The 22,372-nt window shown below is 43.8% G+C and overlaps 2 protein-coding genes across 4 annotated transcripts in view; one reads left to right on the forward strand and one right to left on the reverse strand.

The window, feature by feature from the left end:
- The first annotated feature begins 1,522 nt into the window (after positions 1-1,522).
- Positions 1,523-10,100, forward strand: MTERF4 (mitochondrial transcription termination factor 4). 2 transcript variants are annotated; one of them, XM_083740104.1, is made up of 5 exons: positions 2,086-2,298; positions 4,187-4,697; positions 5,516-5,700; positions 6,641-6,994; positions 9,911-10,100. In XM_083740104.1, the coding sequence occupies exons 1-4, from the start codon at positions 2,194-2,196 to the stop codon at positions 6,992-6,994; spliced, it is 1,155 nt and encodes a 384-aa protein (XP_083596230.1). In that variant the 5' UTR covers positions 2,086-2,193; the 3' UTR covers positions 9,911-10,100. The 2 variants fall into 2 exon arrangements, with proteins under 2 accessions (XP_083596231.1, XP_083596230.1); XM_083740105.1 differs by lacking the exons at positions 2,086-2,298; positions 9,911-10,100 and adding an exon at positions 1,523-1,631 and having other exon boundaries at positions 6,641-7,810.
- The window catches only part of SNED1 (sushi, nidogen and EGF like domains 1), a 76,520-nt gene continuing 61,884 nt past the window's right edge, over positions 7,737-22,372 (reverse strand). For both annotated transcript variants that reach the window (XM_083740102.1, XM_083740103.1), the window contains 11 exons: positions 21,016-21,199; positions 18,910-19,022; positions 17,888-18,166; positions 16,497-16,641; positions 16,275-16,357; positions 16,082-16,183; positions 14,116-14,232; positions 12,389-12,476; positions 11,699-11,782; positions 11,359-11,389; positions 7,737-10,081 (listed from right to left, as the gene is read on the reverse strand). In XM_083740102.1, coding sequence (XP_083596228.1) covers positions 11,368-11,389; positions 11,699-11,782; positions 12,389-12,476; positions 14,116-14,232; positions 16,082-16,183; positions 16,275-16,357; positions 16,497-16,641; positions 17,888-18,166; positions 18,910-19,022; positions 21,016-21,199 — 1,217 coding nt within the window. In that variant the 3' untranslated portion in view covers positions 7,737-10,081; positions 11,359-11,367. The remainder of the gene's footprint in view (positions 10,082-11,358; positions 11,390-11,698; positions 11,783-12,388; positions 12,477-14,115; positions 14,233-16,081; positions 16,184-16,274; positions 16,358-16,496; positions 16,642-17,887; positions 18,167-18,909; positions 19,023-21,015; positions 21,200-22,372) is intronic.

Here is a 22,372-nt window from a genome sequence, read left to right on the forward strand (position 1 = left end):
GGTGATTGACTCAATGGTTATGGTAAACTCTAGAAGTGGTAGGCAAAGGCTTTGTTTTATATGTAGTACGCAAGCAGTTTTAAATTAGGAGTGGACAGATTTCAGACTTATGTTTTTCATTAGAATTTAAATCTACCAACCTGAGCCAAATGTTAAAGGTATACATTAAGAATTCTGAACCCAGGAATTTGTTCTGAGTACTAGATTTGCCATACGTCCTTTCTGAACCACTTAATATAATCCAGAGAGCTACCAGATGATCTACCTTCTGCCCATCTCAATTTACTGAATGGCTTTGCCTGTTAGATTACCCTTTAAGAGTTATTTTCTCATCTTATTTTTGTACACAATTTCAATATGTTTGTAACATCAATTGTTTCTCCAGCTTCCCTCCTTGAGTAGAGAAAGACAGCTAGCTGGAGGATATGCCCCTCCACTGGGGCCGGTAAGAAGTTCCATTCATTACATGGTGTATGATGGTGGCGGGCTCCATCAGGGTTTCCACACCAGACCTGCTTAGACAATAGCAGTTCATGGTTTTCTTGTGAAAAGTATCATGTTTTCTACCTCAAAGTTGGTGTCGGTTTCACGGGTGGGTGGCGGCCCTCCAGCGCATAAAACCCCCAGTAGTAATTTGGAAACCTTAATTCAAAACCCTGCTTCAGCTTATCATCTTATGAGGTCTCCTCTACTGTCCTCAGGAGCTTTTATTTCTGTTCCTATATATACAGGGTCGGATTTAGGTTTGATGAGGCCTTAAGCTACTGAAGGTAATGGGGCCCTTTATATGTCCAGCTTTCCCTTGTCAACAACAAATTGTAGCTGTTTTTTGTCTTGAATATATGCCATATGGTAATTTATGGACCTAATAGGTATCTAAAGCCATTTGCACATGTTGCCATGCAACCAGTCCATGCAGAATGTTGGTGCCCTATATATAGAAATGAGCAGACCAGTGATATTTTAGGGAGCAGGCTAGCAGACTGGGCCCGTTACTTACATCATAGGAGCCTACACGACACAAAACACTGTTGCTGTATGTAGGTTTTATTTTATTTCTTATATTTTGGAAATGTACATCCAGTTGCTTTTTCCTTTTAATTTTTTTGGGACCCCCAAGAGTGGGGCCCTAAGCTATAGCTTGTTTAGCTTACAGGTAAATCCAGCAATTTATATATATCTTCATAGTGGGGTGTGAATAATCCCCCGTTTGCCTCCAAGCGAACACTGTTTTGGTAAACAAGGGCCGGGATCAAACCCATCTCCTGGACGTGTGTAGCTGCATTATTTTGAGTGGGACAGGTGTGTGCATTAGATTCCCCACCCCGAGCACTCAAATCTTAAGGGTATGACTTTAAAAATGTCATCTGAAGCGACTCTTTACGGGAGAATAGCAGAGATTACTTCCTAAGCTCAATTGCCCTCCGCATCGATCGGCCTAAACGCAACTAGCTTTCTCCTGCACGGGAAGAGGTTGCCCAGTCCTCAACCGCGCGGCGGAACTCTCCCTTCAGCTTCCGTTTCCGAGAGGGGAGGCGTTTGACCGAACACCTTCCTCCTCTGAGAGCCTCGCGCCGGAGAGGAAGCTTCGCAAGATGAGGGGCGCGCGGCTGGGGCGCTTCTGCGCGCAGGTAGGGAGGAGTCTTGGCGGCAGGGCTTGGCGGTGGAGCTCTGGCCCCGAGGCGACGCGCCCTCACGGGAAACCCAAGCTGCTTCGCCGCCCCGTGGCGGATGTGCGAGAGACTCCCAGCTTCACGGTGGGAGGCAGCCTGGACGGAGTGGAGCCCAAGCGTTACCTCTGCGCGTTGAGCCTTCCGTTCGTGGTAGCATGCCGACACGCGAGATACACGCGTGTTCTTGTGCCTGCAGCCTGGCTCGTTCCTGCCCTTTCAGAGGCTTTTCTGGCACGGCTCTCATTAGAGTCTGTGGCACTTTGCCCACTTCTCTTTCCGGCCGCCTCTTTAGAATTATTATTTTATTTATTATACATTTGCTTCTTGTATACCGCCTTTGCCCCGACAGAGACTCAAGGTGGCTTACAGATAAAATAAGAACAGCTAAATGTTGGTTGGCAAGTAAGGAGGGGGAAAAAAGTATATAAAAGAATAATTTCTTGGATGCAAAGATCCAGGTTTGGTGCAAGTACTGTTTGGTGAGAGAACCCAAGCAGAGATCCCAAAATATGCAGCAAATATGATAGGAATTGTAGTACAGCAAAGTCTGGGGAAACAATGGTTTCCCACCCCTGAAGTAAATAACAGCACTTTAATCACTGAATCATTGCAACAAGGGTGTATAGTAACTTGGTATCCCCATGTTGCCTGTGGGGGCAGGATGGCAGCAAGATGGCAGTTTGCCTGAAAGGGCATCTAGTCAATTAATGGCAACTTAGAGATTCCGCCTTTCCTTTTCTGGTTGTGTGTTTTGGTTTGTTTGTGTTGTTTGAAATTTAATGCTTAAGCTTCCAAGTAAACTTGGTGAAAAAAGATGGGACATACAAGCTTTTAAATGGATAAGTAATAGATTAGTTTTCACTGTTATATCCTCCTAATGTATGCTTAGTGTTTCGTATGTGAATGGCTATCCTAAACTTAATTGGTCAGAAGTAAGTTCCACCAAGTAAAATACGACTTAAGGTAAAGGTACCCCTGCCCGTACGGGCCAGTCTTGACAGACTCTGGGGTTGTGCGTCCATCTCACTCAAGAGGCCAGGGGCCAGCGCTGTCCGGAGACACTTCCGGGTCACGTGGCCAGCGTGACATCGCTGCTCTGGCTTGCCAGAGCCGCACACGGAAACGCCGTTTACCTTCCCACTGGTAAGCGGTCCCTATTTATCTACTTGCACCCGGAGGTGCTTTCGAACTGCTAGGTTGGCAGGCGCTGGGACCGAGCAGCGGGAGCGCACCCCACCGCAGGGATTCGAACCGCCAACCTTTCGATCGGCAAGTCCTAGGCGCTGAGGCTTTAACCCACAGCGCCACCTGCGTCCCCCCCCCCAAAATACGACTTACTCCCAGGTATATACGTCCATAGTACTGTATTTTCTTAATTTGGAAAAAATGGCCATGTCTTCAACAATACAGTAGTCAATATAGTTTAGAATTGCCAGTCTGTAAGCATGAATTGGTTACACCACAGAGCCTAGGACTTGCCGATCAGAAGGTTGGCAGTTCGAATCCCCGCGACTGGGTGAGCTTCCGTTGCTCGGTCCCTGCTCCTGCCAACCTAGCAGTTCGAAAGCACGCTCCGGCAGGAAGATAAACGGCGTTTCCGTGCGCTGCTCTGGTTCGCCAGAAGTGGCTTAGTCATGCTGGCCACATGATCCGGAAGCTGCATGCCGGCTCCCTCGGCCAATAAAGCGAGATGAGCGCCGCAACCCCAGAGTCGGTCACAACTGGACCTAATGGTCAGGGGTCCCTTTACCTATGAATTGGAGGTGTTGGAAACTACCTTTTAAAACCATCTTCAGCTACCATTGTTGTAAATGGGTTAAAATACATTTAGTCCGCATTGTGATTTTGAGAGCATACTACTTTACAGGATGGCGAGAGCTGCTTTGAAACTGGTGCTTTGCAAGTGTTGGCTAACAAATGATCTGAGATGGATCAGCCGTGTAAGATTCATTGTATTTGTTACTTATACCAGACCGGATTGAGTTTTGTATATAGTAATCCATGACCCCTTTTATGATTCTAAATAAAGATTATTATTTGTCTTCATGGTGCTTGTGGGCATCACTGTGTAATGCAAACACTGACAGAGTAAATGACCACCATGGACTCATACTACTAGTCTGATGGCTTGAAAAACTTGTTAGAATGACTGTGTGGTTTCATTTTTGCAAGGATGCTTTGGTCCCCTAGTTCTTGATGCCTAAAGTTTTCTGAACAACACAATACAGTGGTACCTGTGGATGCGAACGGTATCCGTTCCGGAGCCCCATTTGCATTCTGATCCTGAAGTGAACGCGACCCGTGTGTGCGGGTCGCGATTCACCGCTTCTGCGCATGCATGACATCATTTTGAGCGTCTGCGCAGAAGCGAGCAGTGAAAACCGGAAGTAACGTGTTCCATTACTTCCGGGTCACCATGGAGTGCAACCCAAAAATGCTCAACCTGAAGCAACTTTAACCCGAGGTATGACTGTAATTTGTAATATATTAAAATTTGTTGTCTGTTCCTTTAGGTCTTGCAGAAGCACAAATTTGTCCCCTTTGCCTGTCGCTCTATCCAATTGACTTATCTGAAGGCATCCCCACTTGCCTTTCTATGCTCTCTTCAACACCTGGGCTGCAGATTGACTGGCACCAGTTCTTCTGGACAAAGTGAAGCAAATGTGTCCCATGGAAGCTGTAAAACAGACACCAGTGAAGCCTCTCAGAAGTTTCTAGAGACTCTTGCTACTTCCCAAGTAGAGCCAGAGAGACCAGCTGATTCAGATCTCCTGAAGCTGGGGAAGGTGGCAGATCCATTCTTGGCCATGGGGCTAAGCCCTGCTCAGATAACACACTTGTTCAGCTTGCAGCCATATGCACCTCCTCAGCTCAGGTTGGCTGTCGTTTCAGAGCTCCTTCTTCTGGGTTTAAGCACAGACGCCACACTAAATGTCTTACAGAAGAGCCCTGAATTGCTGGGAATGTCATCAAAGCATATAAAGGACCGTGCAGATCTGCTAAGGAGGCTGGCGTTCAAGGAAGGTAATGCTTTCTCTGTGCTATGCAATCAGTGGAACATCTGTACTGAATTGTGTGCTGTGGGACATACTGGATTTTTGTAACCTTGTTTGGAGCCTGTGAGCATTATCTTTAACTCTTCTAGTGGGCATTATATGGAATAAAAGACAGAAAATCTGATCTCTAGGAAAGGGTGCAAATTAAGTTGCACATGCAGTGATAGGAACCATGGCTCCATTATGTTGATAGAAATATATGTTCATCGATCACTTTACACACCACAGATTTAGATAGCCTTTCAAAGAAGATTAGATCCAGCTGTGAAAGTTTGGCCCACAATTGTAGGTGGAATGTAAAGGTCAAATCTGCATCTCCAGGTGCTCCCAGATGCTACAAATACAACAGAAAAGGGAAAGTTTGGAACTGAATTGCAGATTTTAAAAGTGTTTGCATGATAAAACTTGGGTTAGAAAAGGATGTAAAAGCATAATTTTTCCTTTCAAGCTTTCTTCTAGTCCTCCAAATTTGTTTTATATGAAAAAGTTGTATTTCTCCGTCTAAAGAATTCCTTCTGTATTGTTAATCATTGTTTCATTTCCTTTTTCATTTGCTCCTCAGTGTTTCCTTTATTCCTGCATTGTGCAGTTGCAGTACATACACATGCAAATGCACAAAGTTCTGCACAATAAAAAATGAGCCAGACATATACTCAGGAAACATTTTTAGCCTGAAGGACTGGGTGGCTGTATGTACAGCAGGTACACAAGGAGTACTGAGGAGCAAACCAAAAAAGTAAGCCTAGGGTATGATTATTTATGTCTTTTTCCTCTTTATTTTAACAGTGGGCCTTAACCATATAGCAGTTCATTTCCCAAGAATTTTTACCTTGCCACAAAAGAGAATTGAGGTCGTAGAGAATCTCCTCAAAGAAAAATGCCTTTTCTCTGTGCAGCAGATATCAAAAATTCTGCAAACATGCCCAAATATTTTGCTGGAGGAGCTAGGTGATGTGGAATACAAATTCCAGGTAATGTATGCTGCATTATATTTTCAGAAATTCATAATAGACAGTTTCTGTATATCAAATATATAGTGTTAGTGCACATTCCCAGAGTGGATTAGCTGGTAGGCCTCCAGTCGCAGTAGATCCCACTCACAGATCTTGCAAAGACCAAAGATACGTTTTAGCAGGGAGTTTCCATATAACTCATTTTTTAGAATGTGCTTTAAAAATAGGATCTTTTCTTTCCCCTCTTCCAAATACTGATATAGATAATGGAAGCTAGAATAAACTTTGCTTTTGTGCCTCCCATTCCATTGATTTGTTTCTAGAATCTCTCATGTGGGCCCTGAGAAATGTAACATTTGACTTTCCTCTGCTGTCTAATGGACATGCTTTTGAATTTATTGCATTAAAGGCTGTGACTTCATATCTTTGGGTCACATCAAGTGACGGTCGTTTGCTTGCACAACATAAGCCTGCTTGTGCAATGACATTTCAGGTTTCCCCCTCCTCCTGCAGCTCCCATGCACCCTGGGATTTGTTCGACCCACTCAAGATCTGGGAGGGGTTGCTGGGCTGCAAGGGGAAGAAGAGAAGAAACCATTTTGCAGACGCACATCCATCCATGCTGTGCTGTATCTCACTCTTAGTTTTGTATGGAATTTCTCTGGATGGCTACTCTTGTCTCAACCTTTGTTGCCACAACTGCTTCTTAAGGACTTCAGATGTTTTTCCAGTTTTAGGGGGGAAACATCATGAAATCCAGTGGCACTGGTGTTAGTGAACTAGTAACCTCCTTGATTTGACTATAAAGGCAGGAAAAGAGGCACAGTAGAGAAGCAAAGGAAAAGATCCCAAAACACGTTTAGCCAAATAATAAACCCTTTCCAGCCCTTGGTTCACAGTCTAGCATCGAATATTGATAATATCTTATTCAAGGTTTGATTCCTTCTTTTTTTCTCAGTTTGCTTATTTTAGGATGGGGATTAAACACAGAGAAATCGTGAATTCTGGTTTGTTCCAAGCATCACTGGCTGAGATAAAAAACCGGGTTATTTTCTTGGAGCGGTTGGGACTCTTTCAAACTCCTGACAAGAAAGGACAGACCCAGGTTGTCAACCCCAAACTGAAAAGCATAATCAGAGCTTCTGAAAGTGACTTTATAGAAAAAATGGCCTGTTCCTCATTGGAAGAGTATAATATATTTAAGAAATTGCTGGCCCGTGAAGAAGAACGGAGGCGGAAAGAGGAAGAAGCGGCAGAGAAAAACGATCTCTCAGATTCAGAGAGTGATGGCGAAGGGTCTGATTCAGACTAAGTACATAAAATTAAAAAATCTCTGAAGTTTGGTACTGGTATAATCTGTTCAAGTCTAGAATTGGCTTGAACATTGGGGAATGAAAATGCATCAGTTGTGTAAATATGAGAGGTGGTGGTCAATAAGGGTAAGGTCTACTCAGCAGCTGTGTAAAAGCAATGGAACCCAAAATGTTTGTGATCTCCTGTCATTACTTTGGCTTGTTCCTTTAGAACCACTGAGAATCGTGGGGTAAGCTTGAGGTGGGAGTTCTCAAGTTGGACTGAGGAATTCCTCTACATCAGGGTCTCTCCCAACTCCCCAGCCAACAAGGTCATGGATTATGGAAGTCTAAGAACATGTGAAGAGCCACAGGTTACCCACCTCTACTCTAGAGGATAAGAATGCACTTCTTTTTAAGAATGGCAACAATTTTGTTTTTCTCTGAGGGACTTGAAATCGGCAATGCTAGGGATGGATTGTCAAGGAAGATGAAATGCAGGCTGTGAAATAAAAAGTCAGATGTTGTTCTCAGAACAGAGAAGTAGGTGTTATGGGTTCTGTGAAGCAAAGCATAGATAACGATTTATGGGAGAGGAAATGTGGGCCTAGGTGCAGTTTGTAAGCAGAAATTTCATGCTCAGGATAGCAAACAGGTGTTCCTGGTTGTTGGTGGCTGACAACTGCTATAATTGTTGGTAAAGGAACAGGATTTTGGTAGCCAACTGGCATCCTCACGTATTCTTAAAGAAAGCAGACTAGCTTTTAAATAAATTCTATTTTAATCTAAAATGCAAAACAAAATAACTTTGACAGAATAAAATCTTTTTTAGTTTATTGCTGCATTATATATGCCTCAATCTGGCTATAAAATACTGACTTGATACAGACTGTTCTACTTTAGACTGTGCCTGGGGGGAAAACCAGTGTTGCTGTGCGGCAGACAAGAAACTGGCTTTGAAGACCTCTCACTATTTTTGTCAATTTACTGGGCCTGGAAAAATGTGTTATTTAGCTGACGGGATTACTACCCCTTTCCTCCCCCACCCCCTTTTTTGGACCTTGGAAGCTGTATTTTTAACAGTGAGATTGCCTCCATGTACCCTCAAGCCAATTAAACTGAAGCAGTTGGGATTTTAGTGCTTGTAGCAGGTGGAGTGCATCTGTTCAGTATTCCACCTCTTCATTCCAGTTCTCCCCTCCCATCAGCATTGTGTGTGGCCTCATGGCTGTTTTGGGGTTCTGTCCATTTTTAGTCATCCCCCCCATATGATTTTATTTTTGTACTTTTGCAAACCATTAAGCGCCCCCCCCCAAGCCTGGTGCTGTTTTGGCTACATAAGCTGCTCACAACCTGAACATCAGAAACAGAGGGCATGATAAATTCTCTACTTGCTAATGAAACATGAAAATGCCTATTTTCTCAATGCCTCGGTTCATTGTGGCAGTACATGATTGGCTGTTCAGACAAATCAGTGCTTAAAATGCTAGAAAAGCTAAAAATGTAGTTTTAACACTACTCTGACAATGCAATCTGTGGTCCTTTGGTGTCATGTCTACTCTTGCCAATCTATACAAGCTAGGCCTTCTTAAAGGTTCTCCTGAAGAAACCTTCCCTGAATGAGAAATCCAGATTTCTATTTCTTTTCATAAAACGGCAAATTACAGAACATCCAACCGAAATGCTACAATTTGCAATGGGGAGAGTTTGGAGATCTTGTATTAGTCATATTAAGTATATGATTTTCTCTTACAGCCCATGCCTTTTGAGAAGGCTTGTAGTGAAAAATGCAGTTTCTGTGGGGAGGGGGATCCTTTAGCTAATACTGCTGCAAAACTTATGTAAATAATTGGAATAAACCTAAATGTTTATTGGTTCCAGTGAGCCCTTCTCCTAGAGGCTATCCTTTTGTGATATCTGTGGGAAGGGCCTTTTCCTGCTGGGTATGGTTAGTGCTATCCTTTGCTGAAGAAACTATATTTACAACACTTAAAGGTTGCCAGGATTAGCTTTCTAGGGAACAAGGCTGCTCCCCCCCCCTTTTTTTTTTCTTTTTTGCAATTGCTGAATGGGCTGCTAGAGAGCTACCAGCACTTAGGGGAATAATAATAGGTAAACTGTAATTGAACCTCTGGCTGTATTAATTTATAAAATATACAGTGTATGTATATTAAACACAATTTTATATTTAGTCATACAAACTCACAAATCTAGGAAATATTAAGGCTCCTTGAGTAGCTGGCCATTCTTGGGAGCTGTAGCAAGTGAACATCTGGGAAGAAGGAAGAAATGCTCTGCTATTTTTCCTCCATTGGCATCACAATCCTGACTTAAATAGGAAAGCAATCTATTTACCCTTCATAGAGTGGTTAGAAGGGTTTTCAACTTTTTTAATTATTAAGGCATGGCATTTTCTAATCACTTTACAGAATAGCATGTCCACAGGCTGAATAACTAAAAGCCTGTTTGATCTGTTGTTGAAAATGGATATAGACTTCTAGCTTCTGCAGCCCTTTCCCCCCTGCTCTAGAATAACTTTTGAAATGCTAGTAATTTGTTAGCAATAAAAAGGCACAGCAGTAGCTGGCTGTCAGATTTGTTGCTTTTCATTAACTAATCTTGCAAAGGGAAAAACAAAGGAAAAGAACCTAGTGTTTTTTTAAAAGACACACTGTTTGCAAATGGGAGTATTTTAGACTTGTGATTAGCTTTGAACATCAAATTTTATGCCAGGGAGGTTCTCCTTTTGGTTATAATCCAGAACATTTGTTTCAGGGCTTGTTTTTCTTTTAAGGTAGTCCAGTGGCCACAGATTATATAACCAGTATCTCCATCACTGGTGAAACTTTAGGCTCTGCCCTTGCGGCAAGTGGCCCATAATAGACTTCAATCCTGAGAGACTTTTCTAACATGTCACTCATCTTGTATAAATTCAGGTGCTATGAAGAAAGGTAAGCGGACCCTTATAATCCTGCCAAAGAGAGAGGAATATGGCTATTTGGTGAACACCTCCTGAACAAGGCAAAGGAAGAAAAGTCCATAGATCTTGCTGGAGGGTCTCTCCTTTTTTCCAATCCAGTTAAAAGAAATGTTGAGTGTTCTGGAACCTACAAAGGAAAAATAAAACACAACAGCTAGCATTTAGATTATGTGTGCATGCATAAAACACAGGTACAAAGATTATTTTCTTCCTCCATTTCACTGCTAAAACGTTTATTTCACTTGTGTTAAAAAGTTAACAAGCAGATTTACTAGTTATTCATATTTACACTGAACTCTTTAGTAAAATGTCAAAGTTCCACTGGTGAGCAGATCCTTGATATTCCCACAGCAAGGAGAATCCTGGTGAGGAATTCTGTTGGTATAGCTTTGGGATCCATTACTGAAATTTTTTATGGAGGGTAGAGAGACACAGTCGCACTGAAAGAGCTTTGAAAGAAATGCTGCTTTCAATGAGCAGAATCAAAGAACGCTAAAGGCTGCTTCTGACATTTCATTCCTCAGCATGTGTAGGGAAGTAGGCAGAAAACTGGTTGACAATTATCTTTGTAATGTAGAAAGGTCAGGCTTAAGTGTCAGATATGTATAAACACTCTCGAGGTGTTCTCTGAAATTTTCTGAGATTGTCACTTTGTCATGTCTGAGCCTTCTGGTACTAAAGACGCCCAGCATCTGCTTGGAATAAAAGATCGGGGTGCTGTTTTCTTTGTCTCACTTATATCTTTCATGAAATCTTCTGTGGTAGTCAATAATCGCTGCCACTTTTCCTTTAGTAGCAAGCTACCTACCCGTCGATATTTTGAAGTTTTCTGCCAGCAAAGAGACTGCTCCACCATAGATGGAGCAAGATCCAGTTGCTCAGCCCTCCTCACCTCAGTAGGCCTGTGGCCTGATGACACCAAGGAAAAATAAAGAATGAAGGGGGCAGGGGGGGGCGGAATGTTGCCTGAAGATACCTGTCACCAAGTTATATTTTTATATGTGCAAATCTTTCATAAGCTACTTTGAGAGCCTCTTGGAATACTTTAAATAAACAAATCAATCTAAATAAATAAAACATTTGTTCACCAATATGATGCAGTTAGAGAACACCCACAACATCCTCAGCTGTGGAAACTTCAAAAGGAATTTCCTGCAAGTAGGATAAAGGATATGCCCCACCCAGCGAGCTTCTAGATAACTTGTTCCTTACAAGACCCCTAACTCTAGCAGGGCTGGTGAAGCTATACTCCTCAGCTATTGTTAAGACTTCAGCTCCCATCAGGGATGGGAGTTGTAGCCAACTACTGAAGAGCCACAGATTCCTCAACTCTGTTCTGTGGTTTATCCAGCACAGAGGTTTATGGAGCCCTCATTCCCTATATTTTCCTGCAAAGGTACTTACTATATGGCTTCAGTGTCTGTTACTTTGTTTTCTGAAACAAACAAGAGAACGTTAAATCTATAAAACATTCAAACATACTCTGCTTGTTCTAAATGCTACTTTGCTCCAGCAGCATGTTGGGCAATGGCAGCAGAATTAAAGTAGCAATAATATTGACTGAGTAAATGATCACAGGTTTAAACACTCCAGCGGTCTAAACAACCCATAAGTTAACATCAAGATTAGATGGTTGCTGCTAACCTAAACCATCAGTAATGTCAGAAATCAGGAGTTGGATATTGCATTCCAAGGGTTTCCCCCACAGCTATGACTTCCCACAAAGCCACCAACATTCCTTTACCTGCTGTGTGCCTTATTTGAAACAGTGCTCTCACAGCTCTCCTTGTAGCAGACATCCTGGTGCACTTTGTAGATCCTCTTGTATCTACCACAACAGCAAATGCAAGTTAAGAGTAGGAATGATGAAAAGTCTGCTTGGCTACAGTTGAATAGTATGTTGGTTGTGAACCTCTCACATAGCTTGGACCTCTCTAATTTCCACCAACATTCCTACTTTGACAGAGAAACCTCCAGCACTAAAATGGACATTTGTATATCCTCAAGTTCCTATCTTCCCCCAAGTGCCTGCCCCTCCAAAACCACCGGCAGCCAAATTATGAGTTCCTCACCATTCCCTGAGTTGCTCACCATTTGTATCATTCATGATCTATCACATCTTAGAAGCTGCACAGCAATCACATTCTGCAACCATTTGTGTATGTCTGCACTACAAACTTCAGTTGGCTTACTGTCTGCGTTTATTCCTGCCTCCTCTCTAGGATCCTAGGAACCAATTTTTTGATAGAACAGGGAATATTTAATTCACAAAATTCTTTGTATTTTCAGATGTTCTTGTACTTTTAAATTATATTCCTGTGTATGGGGATTGATAGCAGGACAACAAAAATGGAATGTACAAGGCCCTATCTATCAAAATGGGACTGAGAGCTAATTTGATCTCTGAATTAATGTTCTGTGAGACAGTACTTACAGATAATGACAGACACCTCCTTCCCAGACTGGAAAGGATTTGGTTTCTGAGTAAAGCCGAGTACAAGACTGAGGCACCTTCTTGCAGGCTGAAGAGAGAAATTGGCATGGTTAGGGAAGGAGGGAGGACTATAATAAGCAGAGAGAGATATTTCAAGACCAATTTCTAAGCATTGTTAAATGTTCCTATTATTCAAAGGCAGGTTGACTTAGAACCAATGCCTTCTAAATTCATTCCTGTCCCAAGTGCTGGTGAGTGAAGGGAGATAAGCAGACCCATTAAACCAACAGTTTGGAAGGAGAGAGCACTATATTCCCATAACCAAAGAAATCTTGATGTCTTCAGTAAGTGCCAGAAGTTCAACAGGGAAGAGGCCTCTCTCAGCTAAACTGGAAGGGAGCTCCATAAAACTGGGCCCTCCATCCTGAACACATGGCTCCTTATAGATACAAGCTATGCATCTGAGCCGCAGGGGACCACTAACAGCGACCCCTTCAAAGACCTCAGTGATCAAGCAGAATCTAAGGGATCAGGCAGTCCCTGAGTTAACCCGACACTCAAGTTGCTAAGGGCCTTGTAAATTAATAACGAACCTCGAACCTGTTCCCAGTATCCTATGGACAGACAGCCCAACCTTTTGAGCACTGAAGTTAGCTGCTTGCAGTGGCCTCTCCTCATCAATATAAAGAGTATAAGAATAGCCAACTAGAAACCAGGGAGCATAAGAGTACTCTCCCATCCTTTGGTTTGCAGCAACTGGTATTCAGAAGCATTGCTGCCTCTAGCTGTGGAGGTACAGCATAGCCATCATGCCTAGTAGCATAGGTGCCAACTCCCTGGGGGCCCGAGCACCCACAAAATTCCCCATGAAGGGGCTGGGCACTCACAGATTTTGGTGCCAGGGCCATTCATGCGGCATGGCACCCACGACATGGGGGGCCAAGCTGACACTCCTGCCTAGTAGCCACTGATAGCCCTCTCCTCCATGAATTTGTCTAGTTCTCTTTTACAGCCATCCAAGTTGGTGGCCATCACTGCCTCCTGGGGGAGCAAGCTCTGTAGTTTGACTACGCAGTGCATGAAGTGTTTTCTTTTATCAACAGCCTGGGTGCAGCGTTTTGCACTAGCTAGAGCCTCCAGAACAGGCCCAAGGTAGTGCATTGTGATAACTGAGCCTTAATGTTACCATTGCATGAATTACTGTGGCCAGACTAACCCTGTCCACAAACAGCTGTAGCTGGTAAAAGGCACGCCTAGCCACTGAGGCAACCAGAGCGTCCAGACAAAGATGGACCCAGAAGCACCCCAAAACTCTTCTTTCTGAGGGAACTCCATCCAGAATAGGCAATTGGCCGGTCTCCCAGATACAGGAACCACCAACCCACAGTGCCTTTGTATGGCATACACACTGGGAAAATGGGGGTTGCCCACTTGGCTGCAGAGTGTAAAGTCTGGAATCAGAGTTGCTCTTCTACTTGCAGTAGAGCAGGAACAACTGGGTGCTACTAATATTCACGTGTTTTTAGTTGTTTTTAAAATTTTAACTTTTCTATTTTTAATTGTATTATTTTATCACTTGTTTTTTCACTTCACCATTTGATGCCCTGGGCTCCTTTAGGAGGAAGGTCAAGATTGAGTAAACAATTTAAAATCATCCACATCTGGAAGCACCCATAGTATCATACCGTTAGGAGAGTCCAGAGAAGCCTGTGTTGTTCTTAACTCACCTAGTTCACATTGTCTGCCCTTGAATCCAGGATTGCAATCGCAGTGATAAGACTCTGGGCCAGCAACACAGGTCCCTCCGTTTTGGCAGAAGTTTATGGAACAGTTCTGCTTGCCACCTGGTGATTGGTGATGAAAGGGATAACAACAACAACAACAACAACAACAACTATAATATTTATACCCTGCCCTCCCCAGCCAGGGCCAGGCTCAGGGCGGCTAACACCAAATATAATATAAATTACAATAAATAAATTACAAATATAAATTACAATAAAACATAATAGAGAACAACAACAACAACAAACAATTAAAATACGGCTTAAAATACAGCTTAAAAATGCAGCCTCATTTTAGTAGTAGCCCATAAATCAAGACCATAAAGGGAGGAAACATCAGATATTCACCCAAGCCAGCTATCCATGCTAGTCCTACATGGGCCAGCAAAAAAGCCAAGGGAAAATTTATGGCTGCATAAAGGAAGATATCCTGGAATTTGCACTCAACAGTTAAAGCATGCATCAATAGTACTTCCAGGCAACAGGCAGAGTACTATGTCTTACTTATGTGAGAAAGGAAAATGGGAGCTAGCATTCAGATTTGAGAGTAGGTGAATCAAAGGCAAGTTGCTTAGCTTTCTTCACAGTTACTTGCAAGTATGTTGGTCCTGTGTACAGGAGTGAGCCATGGGATCCTGTAGGGGCTGGGAAACTCCTTGGATGGTTCATTATTATGTCAAATCTTTAGGTGAGGGTGGGAATTGTCAACTGCAATCATTTAGTGTAGCCAACCATGCAAGTGCCCAAGCTGGGATCATGAGTTAGTCCACCAAGCCAGAGAACAACCTTTTCTATGACTAGTTTGCCCACATGCTGGTTGGAAAAAAGCAGGAGTAAAAAAAAGTGTTTGAGAAAGTAAAAAGTCATTTGCGCGCACACACACACTTCTATTGTGTTTTTTTAAAACAATACAAAACCTGTTTGCTAGAGGTGAAAAGTGCAATGTAACGTACACATCATAAGGAGCAATCCCTAGTTCTTAGTTACTGGAAAGATTCTCCCCTTGGCTCCAGCTAAAACTTAGGATTGTCTGTGAAGTGTCCCCGAGATAACTTGTCACCTAAGAGACAATTTTCTTGCAGAAAAAAACAGTATTCAAGAAGTGCACTTTATTGTTGATGACAAATACATGTGCACATCCTTACATGTGTCTCTATTAAAACAGAAGCTTATTACTGTTTAACAGGCTATGCATAATTTTATCTTGCTGTTCCTTTCTATATCCCTGTGAATGTCACTACTGATCAGACATGGCCCGTTTTTGTTCGATTTGTTCGTGTAGTTAATGGTCCACATGACATCCCATCAGGGTATATACAGAGACCAATACTCAATCCCTGTGCATATTGTTCAGGATTACACATACAGCAGCAAGATAGCCTCCTTTAACGTCCTTAGTGTTATGCCTACAAAAATGTTCTAGACAATATATATATATTTGGATTGAGTAGCAGTTAGATCATGGTCTACTGTTCAATTCACATCAGTAAGGTCCTATCAAAGAACACTAGACTAGACTGACTGGTGGTTTAAGTAGCAGTGAGAGTATATGACAAATAATAAAAAGGAGAGAAGTTCTATCTCTAGCTGGGCTCATCCAGCAATTACTATTTCTTTAGAACAAGAGAGTAATCCTAATTATTATCACAACAAATCTATTTCTCCCCTAAAGTGCCTGTTCCTTGAGGTGTTTCTCCGGTGGAAGGTGGATGGCAACCCATTTGTGGAATTCCCCTGTTGCAAACATTGTTATTCTTTTGGTGCCAGGCAAAGATACTATCCCAGGCTTTTAAGTGTATTTTCATTTTTAGCAGACTTATATTTTATTTGTGCATTTTATTTGTGTGGCCTTGTACCATCTTTGACTTCTGGATTATTCCAGAGATGCTCGTTATCTCTTTAAACTTACTTTCCCTCTTGCTGTTCTCAGGTTCTGATAGGTGCAGTGCCTGGCTGACCTGTTTCTTTGATTCCTCCCCATTTTCTTCCACTTTCATGGGAGCCTCAGGTTCTAAAAAAGGAAGCCAACAATACCTTAGCCTGAGGATTAGTGCTCTGCTAGGAGACAAAGAATACAAGTAGGGAGGATGAAGGGCACTTACGTGTTCTCACAGTGACAGATCTACTGGGCAAGTTGCTGAATTTAGTGGTGATCCTCCCTCTGCCATCCACTAGCTCTGTAAACCTTTAAAAAGAAAAAACACTTGGACATTCCTATTTGTGATATAGTGTCAGCTGAACTGACATACTCCGATTTCAGCACCTCATGAGTCACAATGTGTAATCTGTTTCGTTTTGCATGGCAACTGAGCCCCATTCTTTACCTAGGTGCTTGTGAGGGTTCCTCAGGGGCATTGTGATCAGCAAGCAGACGCAGTTCTGGCAGGAATGCCGGGGGGACCCGGTTTCTCAGCACACGGGGATGCCCTGTTTGGCTCCAGCGCCTTTCTGGGGTGCCATCCTTCTGCACTGCAGACCAGAGAAGGTTATGTTTTACTGGGACTGAGTGAATTATGCCAGCTTTAATACAACTACACCAACTCCTTCTTCAGGTACAATTTAGGGTACGTCTATTAACCTATAAGGGATGTGGGTGGCGCTGTGGGTTAAACCACAGAGCCTAGGACTTGCCGATCAGAAGGTCGGTGGTTCGAATCCCCGCAACGGGATTATCTCCCGTTGCTCGGTCCTTGCTCCTGCCAACCTAGCAGTTCGAAAGCACATCAAAGTGCAAGTAGATAAATAGGTACCACTCCGGAGGAAAGGTAAATGGTGTTTCTGTGCGCTGCTCTGGTTCGCCAGAAACGGCTTAGTCATGCTGGCCACATGACCCGGAAGCTGTACGCCGGCTCCTTCAGCCAGTAAAGCGAAATGAGCACCGCAACCCCAGAGTCGGCCACGACTGGACCTAATGGTCAGGGGTGCCTTTACCTTTACCTATTGACCTATAAAGCCCTAAATGGCTTAGGACTCAAGTACCTCAGGGACTGCCTCTTTACACTTGAACCTGCCCACATAATAAGATCTGCCTTGGAGACCCCTCTCCAGCTGGATCTCCTACTCCCTTAAAAATATTTACAGCAGTGGGTGTGTAGATATGATTAGGCTTTGGTGCGGTGGTGGTGGTAGTTTTATTCTCAATGACCCTGCTCCCACACCAACAAAATAGCAGACAGCACAGTACTGTGGGAATGGGTTAAGTCCTCCGAAGGTCACAATTCTAATTGTATTCAGCCCTCTTCCTTGGCTGATTCTGTTGTTGAAAAACCACAATTTACTTGCTCTCAATATCTGCAAGGATATTAAATTCTAAATGAGCAAAAGCAAGGGGGGTGTTAAAGAGGACCTTTCTAATTTTGTAATTACTTGTCATTTTGTGCGTCTGCGCATGCGGCGAAACCCGGAAGTAATGCACTCTGTTACTTCCAGGTCGCCGCGGAGCACAACCCGAAAATATTTAAGCTGAAACGTATTCATCCCGAGGTATGACTGTAGATGGATCTCTCTCTCTCTCTCTCTCTCTCTCTCTCTCTCTCTCTCTCTCTCTCCTCCCTCCCTCCCTCCCTCCCTCCCTCCCTCCCTCTCATGCTATGATGATATGTTGAATATACATGCTGACATCCTAAGAGGCTAGGGCCCACATAATGTCATATTACAAAAGAAACAAAAGGCTTGCAGGAAGCTATGAACATAGGGAATGGGAGGCTGGACTTACAGGCCGTAATGTACAGGTGGGCAGGCTCGCTAGTTACTTGTCCTTGATCTGTGTTTTGAACAGCCATCACTGATAGGCGATATCTTTGACCTGGGTTCAGGTCACGCACTGTGTAGGAAGATAGCTTCCCATTGGGCACGTAGCGGCTCTTCACACTTTGACTGGTGGTGACATTGATGATGTAACCTTCCACTGTGCCAACCAGGGGCTGCTCCCAGACCATCTGAACAGAGGTGGCTGTGACTCTGGATGCCGTGAGGTTTCTAGGAGGAAGAGGTCCTGTTCAGGGAGAAGGAGGAAGATCCTTGTGGAATTCCTTTCAATTGCCCTTTATTCTTCTCATCCACTGGGCAGTTGAAACAAGGGGCAGGGAGCCCTTGGAGGCAAAACTGTTCTCTTTCCACCATGCTTTCTCAAATGGTTAAACAAAGGTGCCCTCTTAGACTGCTGCAAGCCTCTGGGTGGCTCAGTTGTTATTTGGCCACTGGGATTCTACCAGGAAACAGGCATTGTGTTCCCAGAGAAGAAAGAGAAACTGTTCAGAGACATGGGGACAAAGGAGGGACTGTCATAGGCACTAGCCAAAGGATGCTTGTAACAGCTCCGCAGGAAAAAAAACACCTGTACCATAGGACTGCTAATTGCACTTGCAAAAGGAAGTTTCCAAATTTAGCAGGTACCTCCTTAAAGCGCTTCAAAAATCTAGCAAAAAAAGTTTGATAGTTGCAGTTGTGCAACATTAAATATAAAATGGACATATACACACATGGAAAAGAGCTTTTCAGTTATTCTGAACCTATATTAATGAAAAGTAGTATGGTACATAGCCTCATAGGAGTTTGTTAAATAGGACTCTTGTACCTGACTCTTGTACCCTTAAGCATTTTGAGCTCCAACTCTGAACCTAATGCTCAGGCCAAGTACGATTCACTACAGGGGAAAAAGTGCTTTTAAAAAGTTGGTTAGTGGGCAATAAGGTGGGGAGGCAAGAAGCAAGTTGGGGAATTTTCTCTCAAACTCACGTGTCCACACGTAGACGGGTGCAGTAGCAAAGCTCTCAGTGGGATGGTCTTCTGCACTGAGGCCACTCAAGGTCCACATGTGAATAAGATACTTCTGCCCTGGCTGAAGGTCCCTGTTGGAAGATTAGATACGCTGGGTAAATCTCAGTCAGATGCTATGATTTGGGAACAAAGAACAAGCTTATTGACTGCTGCTGAGTCAGAGACTTGCATAAACTACCCACTCAGATAGAAATGTGAACAAATATCTACTGCACACAGAGAGCTGTTGAATGCATGAGGCAAATACCTGAAAGCAATGTCAATTCCAAATTCCTTTCCATCCCATCTGAGCCTCAAATTCTTTCTAATTGAAGAGTCTCAAGTTATACCTCGGAGCTCAGGGCAATGAAACAAGCTGGGAGATGGCTTGAACGCAAGTGGAAGAAAACACTGGTGAGGGCTCATCATCTAGCCTAACAGCAGTAGTGAAGGCAGCAAAGAAGTCATCTACTGCTGCCTCCACTGCATCCTCACTATGCCATCTGGCAGAGCTTTTCCAGATGGTACAGTCTGGCCCAAAGGAAGTAGCAGAACCAACAGTAGCTCACTGTGACTTGTTTGCAAAGCATTTTGAGGATAAAATCAATTGACTCCGCTGTTAGAACAGATAAATCTCAAGAGGTGCCCAGAGTACAGTCTAGTCTTGTTGTGTTGAATGTGTTTCATGTGTTTCATTTGGTAAGGCTCAAGGATCTGGACAAGGTGTGTGGATCCATCAGGGTGACCACTTGCACTCTGGACCCTTGTCCCTCTTGGCTGATAAAAAAGTAGCAGCTGCCTGGGCCAGAGAGGTGATTAATGCCTCCTTGCAAAAGGGGGTGGTCCCTGCCTGGTTGACCAGTTGCCACTCTCCCTTTCATGGTTAAGGTTATTGAGCAGGTGGTCACAGACCTGATCCAGGCACTTTGGAAGGAAACTGATTTGCTAGATCCAGTTCAATCAGGGTTTTGGCAAAGAAACTACTTGGTCACCCCTTTTGATTATTATCTCTGGCAAGAGAGAGACAATGTCCCTGTTAATTTCTCCTTGACCTCTCAGTTGCTTTCAATACCATCAACCATGGTAACCTTCTGGAGCAGCTGCCTGAGTTGGTGGCACTACTTTGCAGTGGTTCTGGTTCTACTTTGATTATCATTTCCAGAGGATGATATTTGGGGAGTGCTCTTCAGCCCCTTGGAGGGTTCCTCAGGGTTCAATTTTATCCCCCATGCTGCTTAACATCTACATGAAATTGTTGAGCGGGGTCACCTGATGCTTTGAAGTATATTGTCAAACAAAACTCTACTTCTTACACCTGTATATATGGATGTGCTGGACTGTGGTCTTGCCTTGATTCAAATAAGACTGAGGCACTTAGTGGGCATTTCCCTAGACCAAATGGATGGGAAGTGGCATGATCTTGACGTAGCTACATACCCTCTGAAGGGGCAGGTATATAACCTGAGGGTACTTCTGGATTCATTGCTGTCGCTTGCGGATCAGGTAGCCTTGGTGGTGCGGAGTGCCCTCCACCAGCTTGGTAGCACGGCTGCACCCCTATCTGGACAGGGATAGCCTAAATTCTGTTGTCTATGCTCTGGTAACCTCTAGGTTAGATTACTACAACACATTATACATGGGGCAGCTTCTGAAGACGGTTTGGAAACTTCAGCTGGTACAACATTCAGCAGCCAGGTTGCTCAGCAGGGAAGACTGTTTGAGCATTATAACACCAGTTCTGGCTTGATTGCATGGGCTGCCGATTAGTTTCTGGGCCCAATTCAAAGTGCTGGTTTTGACCTATAAAGCCTTAAATAGCTCAGGACCACAGTGGAAACCAAGGGAAGGGAGAGTGCTCTTGTACTGAGTCCTGCTTGTGGGTTTCCCACAGGCATCTGGTTGGCCACTGTGAGAACAGGATGCTGGGCTAGATAGGCCAATGGCCGAATCCAGCAGGGTCTTTTATGTTCTTCATTGCCTCCCAGCACCACTGACTGGCTAAGTAACAAGCCACCACCTGACCTACTTTCATTCACCATCACCTCCCTCCCTCCACCCGCAGGAAGTCTCTTGCTTCTTGCTCACCAGAATGTGTATTTTGTCACTGTATTGTTTAACTCCACAGCACGATCCTCCACATCATCCGGCTGCCGTATGGACACACGCACCTTGCTGACCGTAGCGTACTTGAGCCTGTGGAGAGCCCATTGCACAGTAATGGTTGTAGCAGTCACATTGGCAATTTCAAATCCCTCCACTGGGTGAGGTCCTGGCAGGATGAGAGAGGGGAAACGCAGGAGGCGGTTACGACTCACCCCACTTGACAGTGACACACTCACTTGATCCTCATGGGTGAGCCCTGCCCCGCTGGAGGCCTCCTTCTCATCTCAGTAGTTTCCTACAGAAGAAAAGGGTCAGTCTGGGCTCTCTGGCAGGACTTCTACAGCAGAGGGCTCCCTCCCTTACTGGGAGTATAGGACATGACATATTGCAACCTCATGGGACCCTTTTTTGCATTCAAGGGTCACCCATAAGACACCATATGGCACAGTCACTTAGTAAAGTTGGTGTTGCGTAGTGGTTAGTGTTAAGGGTAGGGCCTGGGAGACCATAGTTCAAATCCCCACTCAGACATAAAGCTCACTAGGTGATAGAACCATAGAGTTGATGTTGGACCAGTCATAGTTTCTCCAGGTTGCTGTGAGTATAAAATGGAGGAGAACCAGGCATGCCACCTTGAGCTCCTTAGCCCACATGGATGGCAATACCTAGGAAGGGTGAGTTATGCTTCCCATGCAGCAGAGTCCAATACAGCTAACCCCTACCTAAAAGAGCTTTAATGCCAAATCACACAGAGGATTAGCATAGCCAGGATAAACCTACAATTTATAGAAACCACAGAATGCCCCAGACATCAAGGTAGGCTCTCTCAGCAGACATTCCCACCATACTTATTCAAAGCATGTTTTCTTCTATTTACAGGCTCCATATAACCTCATAGTGGTGAGGGAGATGAAGGGCTTGCTATGTATGAACCATGTACAGCATTTGGCTTGTTCTTGACTGGTAACAGCAAGATGTTCCTGTGAATACGCTAAGTGATTTGTCAAACTGAGATCTGCCGATGTGGTGTTAACAGCTGATTGCCCAAGAGCATTAAAAAAAAGCTTGATGGTATAAATCTGTGAACTAAGGCTCCGTCCAGATGGGCAGCTTCCTGTGTGGCCAACTTAATGCTGTAGGACTAAAGCAGAAGTGAGTAGGAAAGTAGTTGAAAGCAAAGGGTGCTAACTAGTATGGGAGTAAGACACATCATATGCATGCAAATATCCCACAAGCTATAGAAGGAGTTAGAAGGCTACAGAGGAATGCATATGGCAAATCTGCAGCACTGTTTCCTATAAATTATCTGTGCACCAGGATTGTTCAGTCAGTATCACTC

This window comes from Podarcis gaigeae (genome assembly GCF_964106915.1).
Source record: "Podarcis gaigeae genome assembly, chromosome: 5".
Classification (NCBI taxonomy): Eukaryota; Metazoa; Chordata; class Lepidosauria; order Squamata; family Lacertidae; genus Podarcis; species Podarcis gaigeae.

Bases quoted from the DNA above. Each gene is read 5' to 3' on its own strand.
- MTERF4 (XM_083740104.1), top strand. From the start codon at position 2,194: ATGATAGGAATTGTAGTACAGCAAAGTCTGGGGAAACAATGGTTTCCC. The intron at 2,299-4,186 runs GTAACTTGGTAT...CTGTTCCTTTAG, and splicing joins CATTGCAACAAGGGTGTATA to GTCTTGCAGAAGCACAAATT. The intron at 5,701-6,640 runs GTAATGTATGCT...TTTTTTTCTCAG, and splicing joins ATGTGGAATACAAATTCCAG to TTTGCTTATTTTAGGATGGG.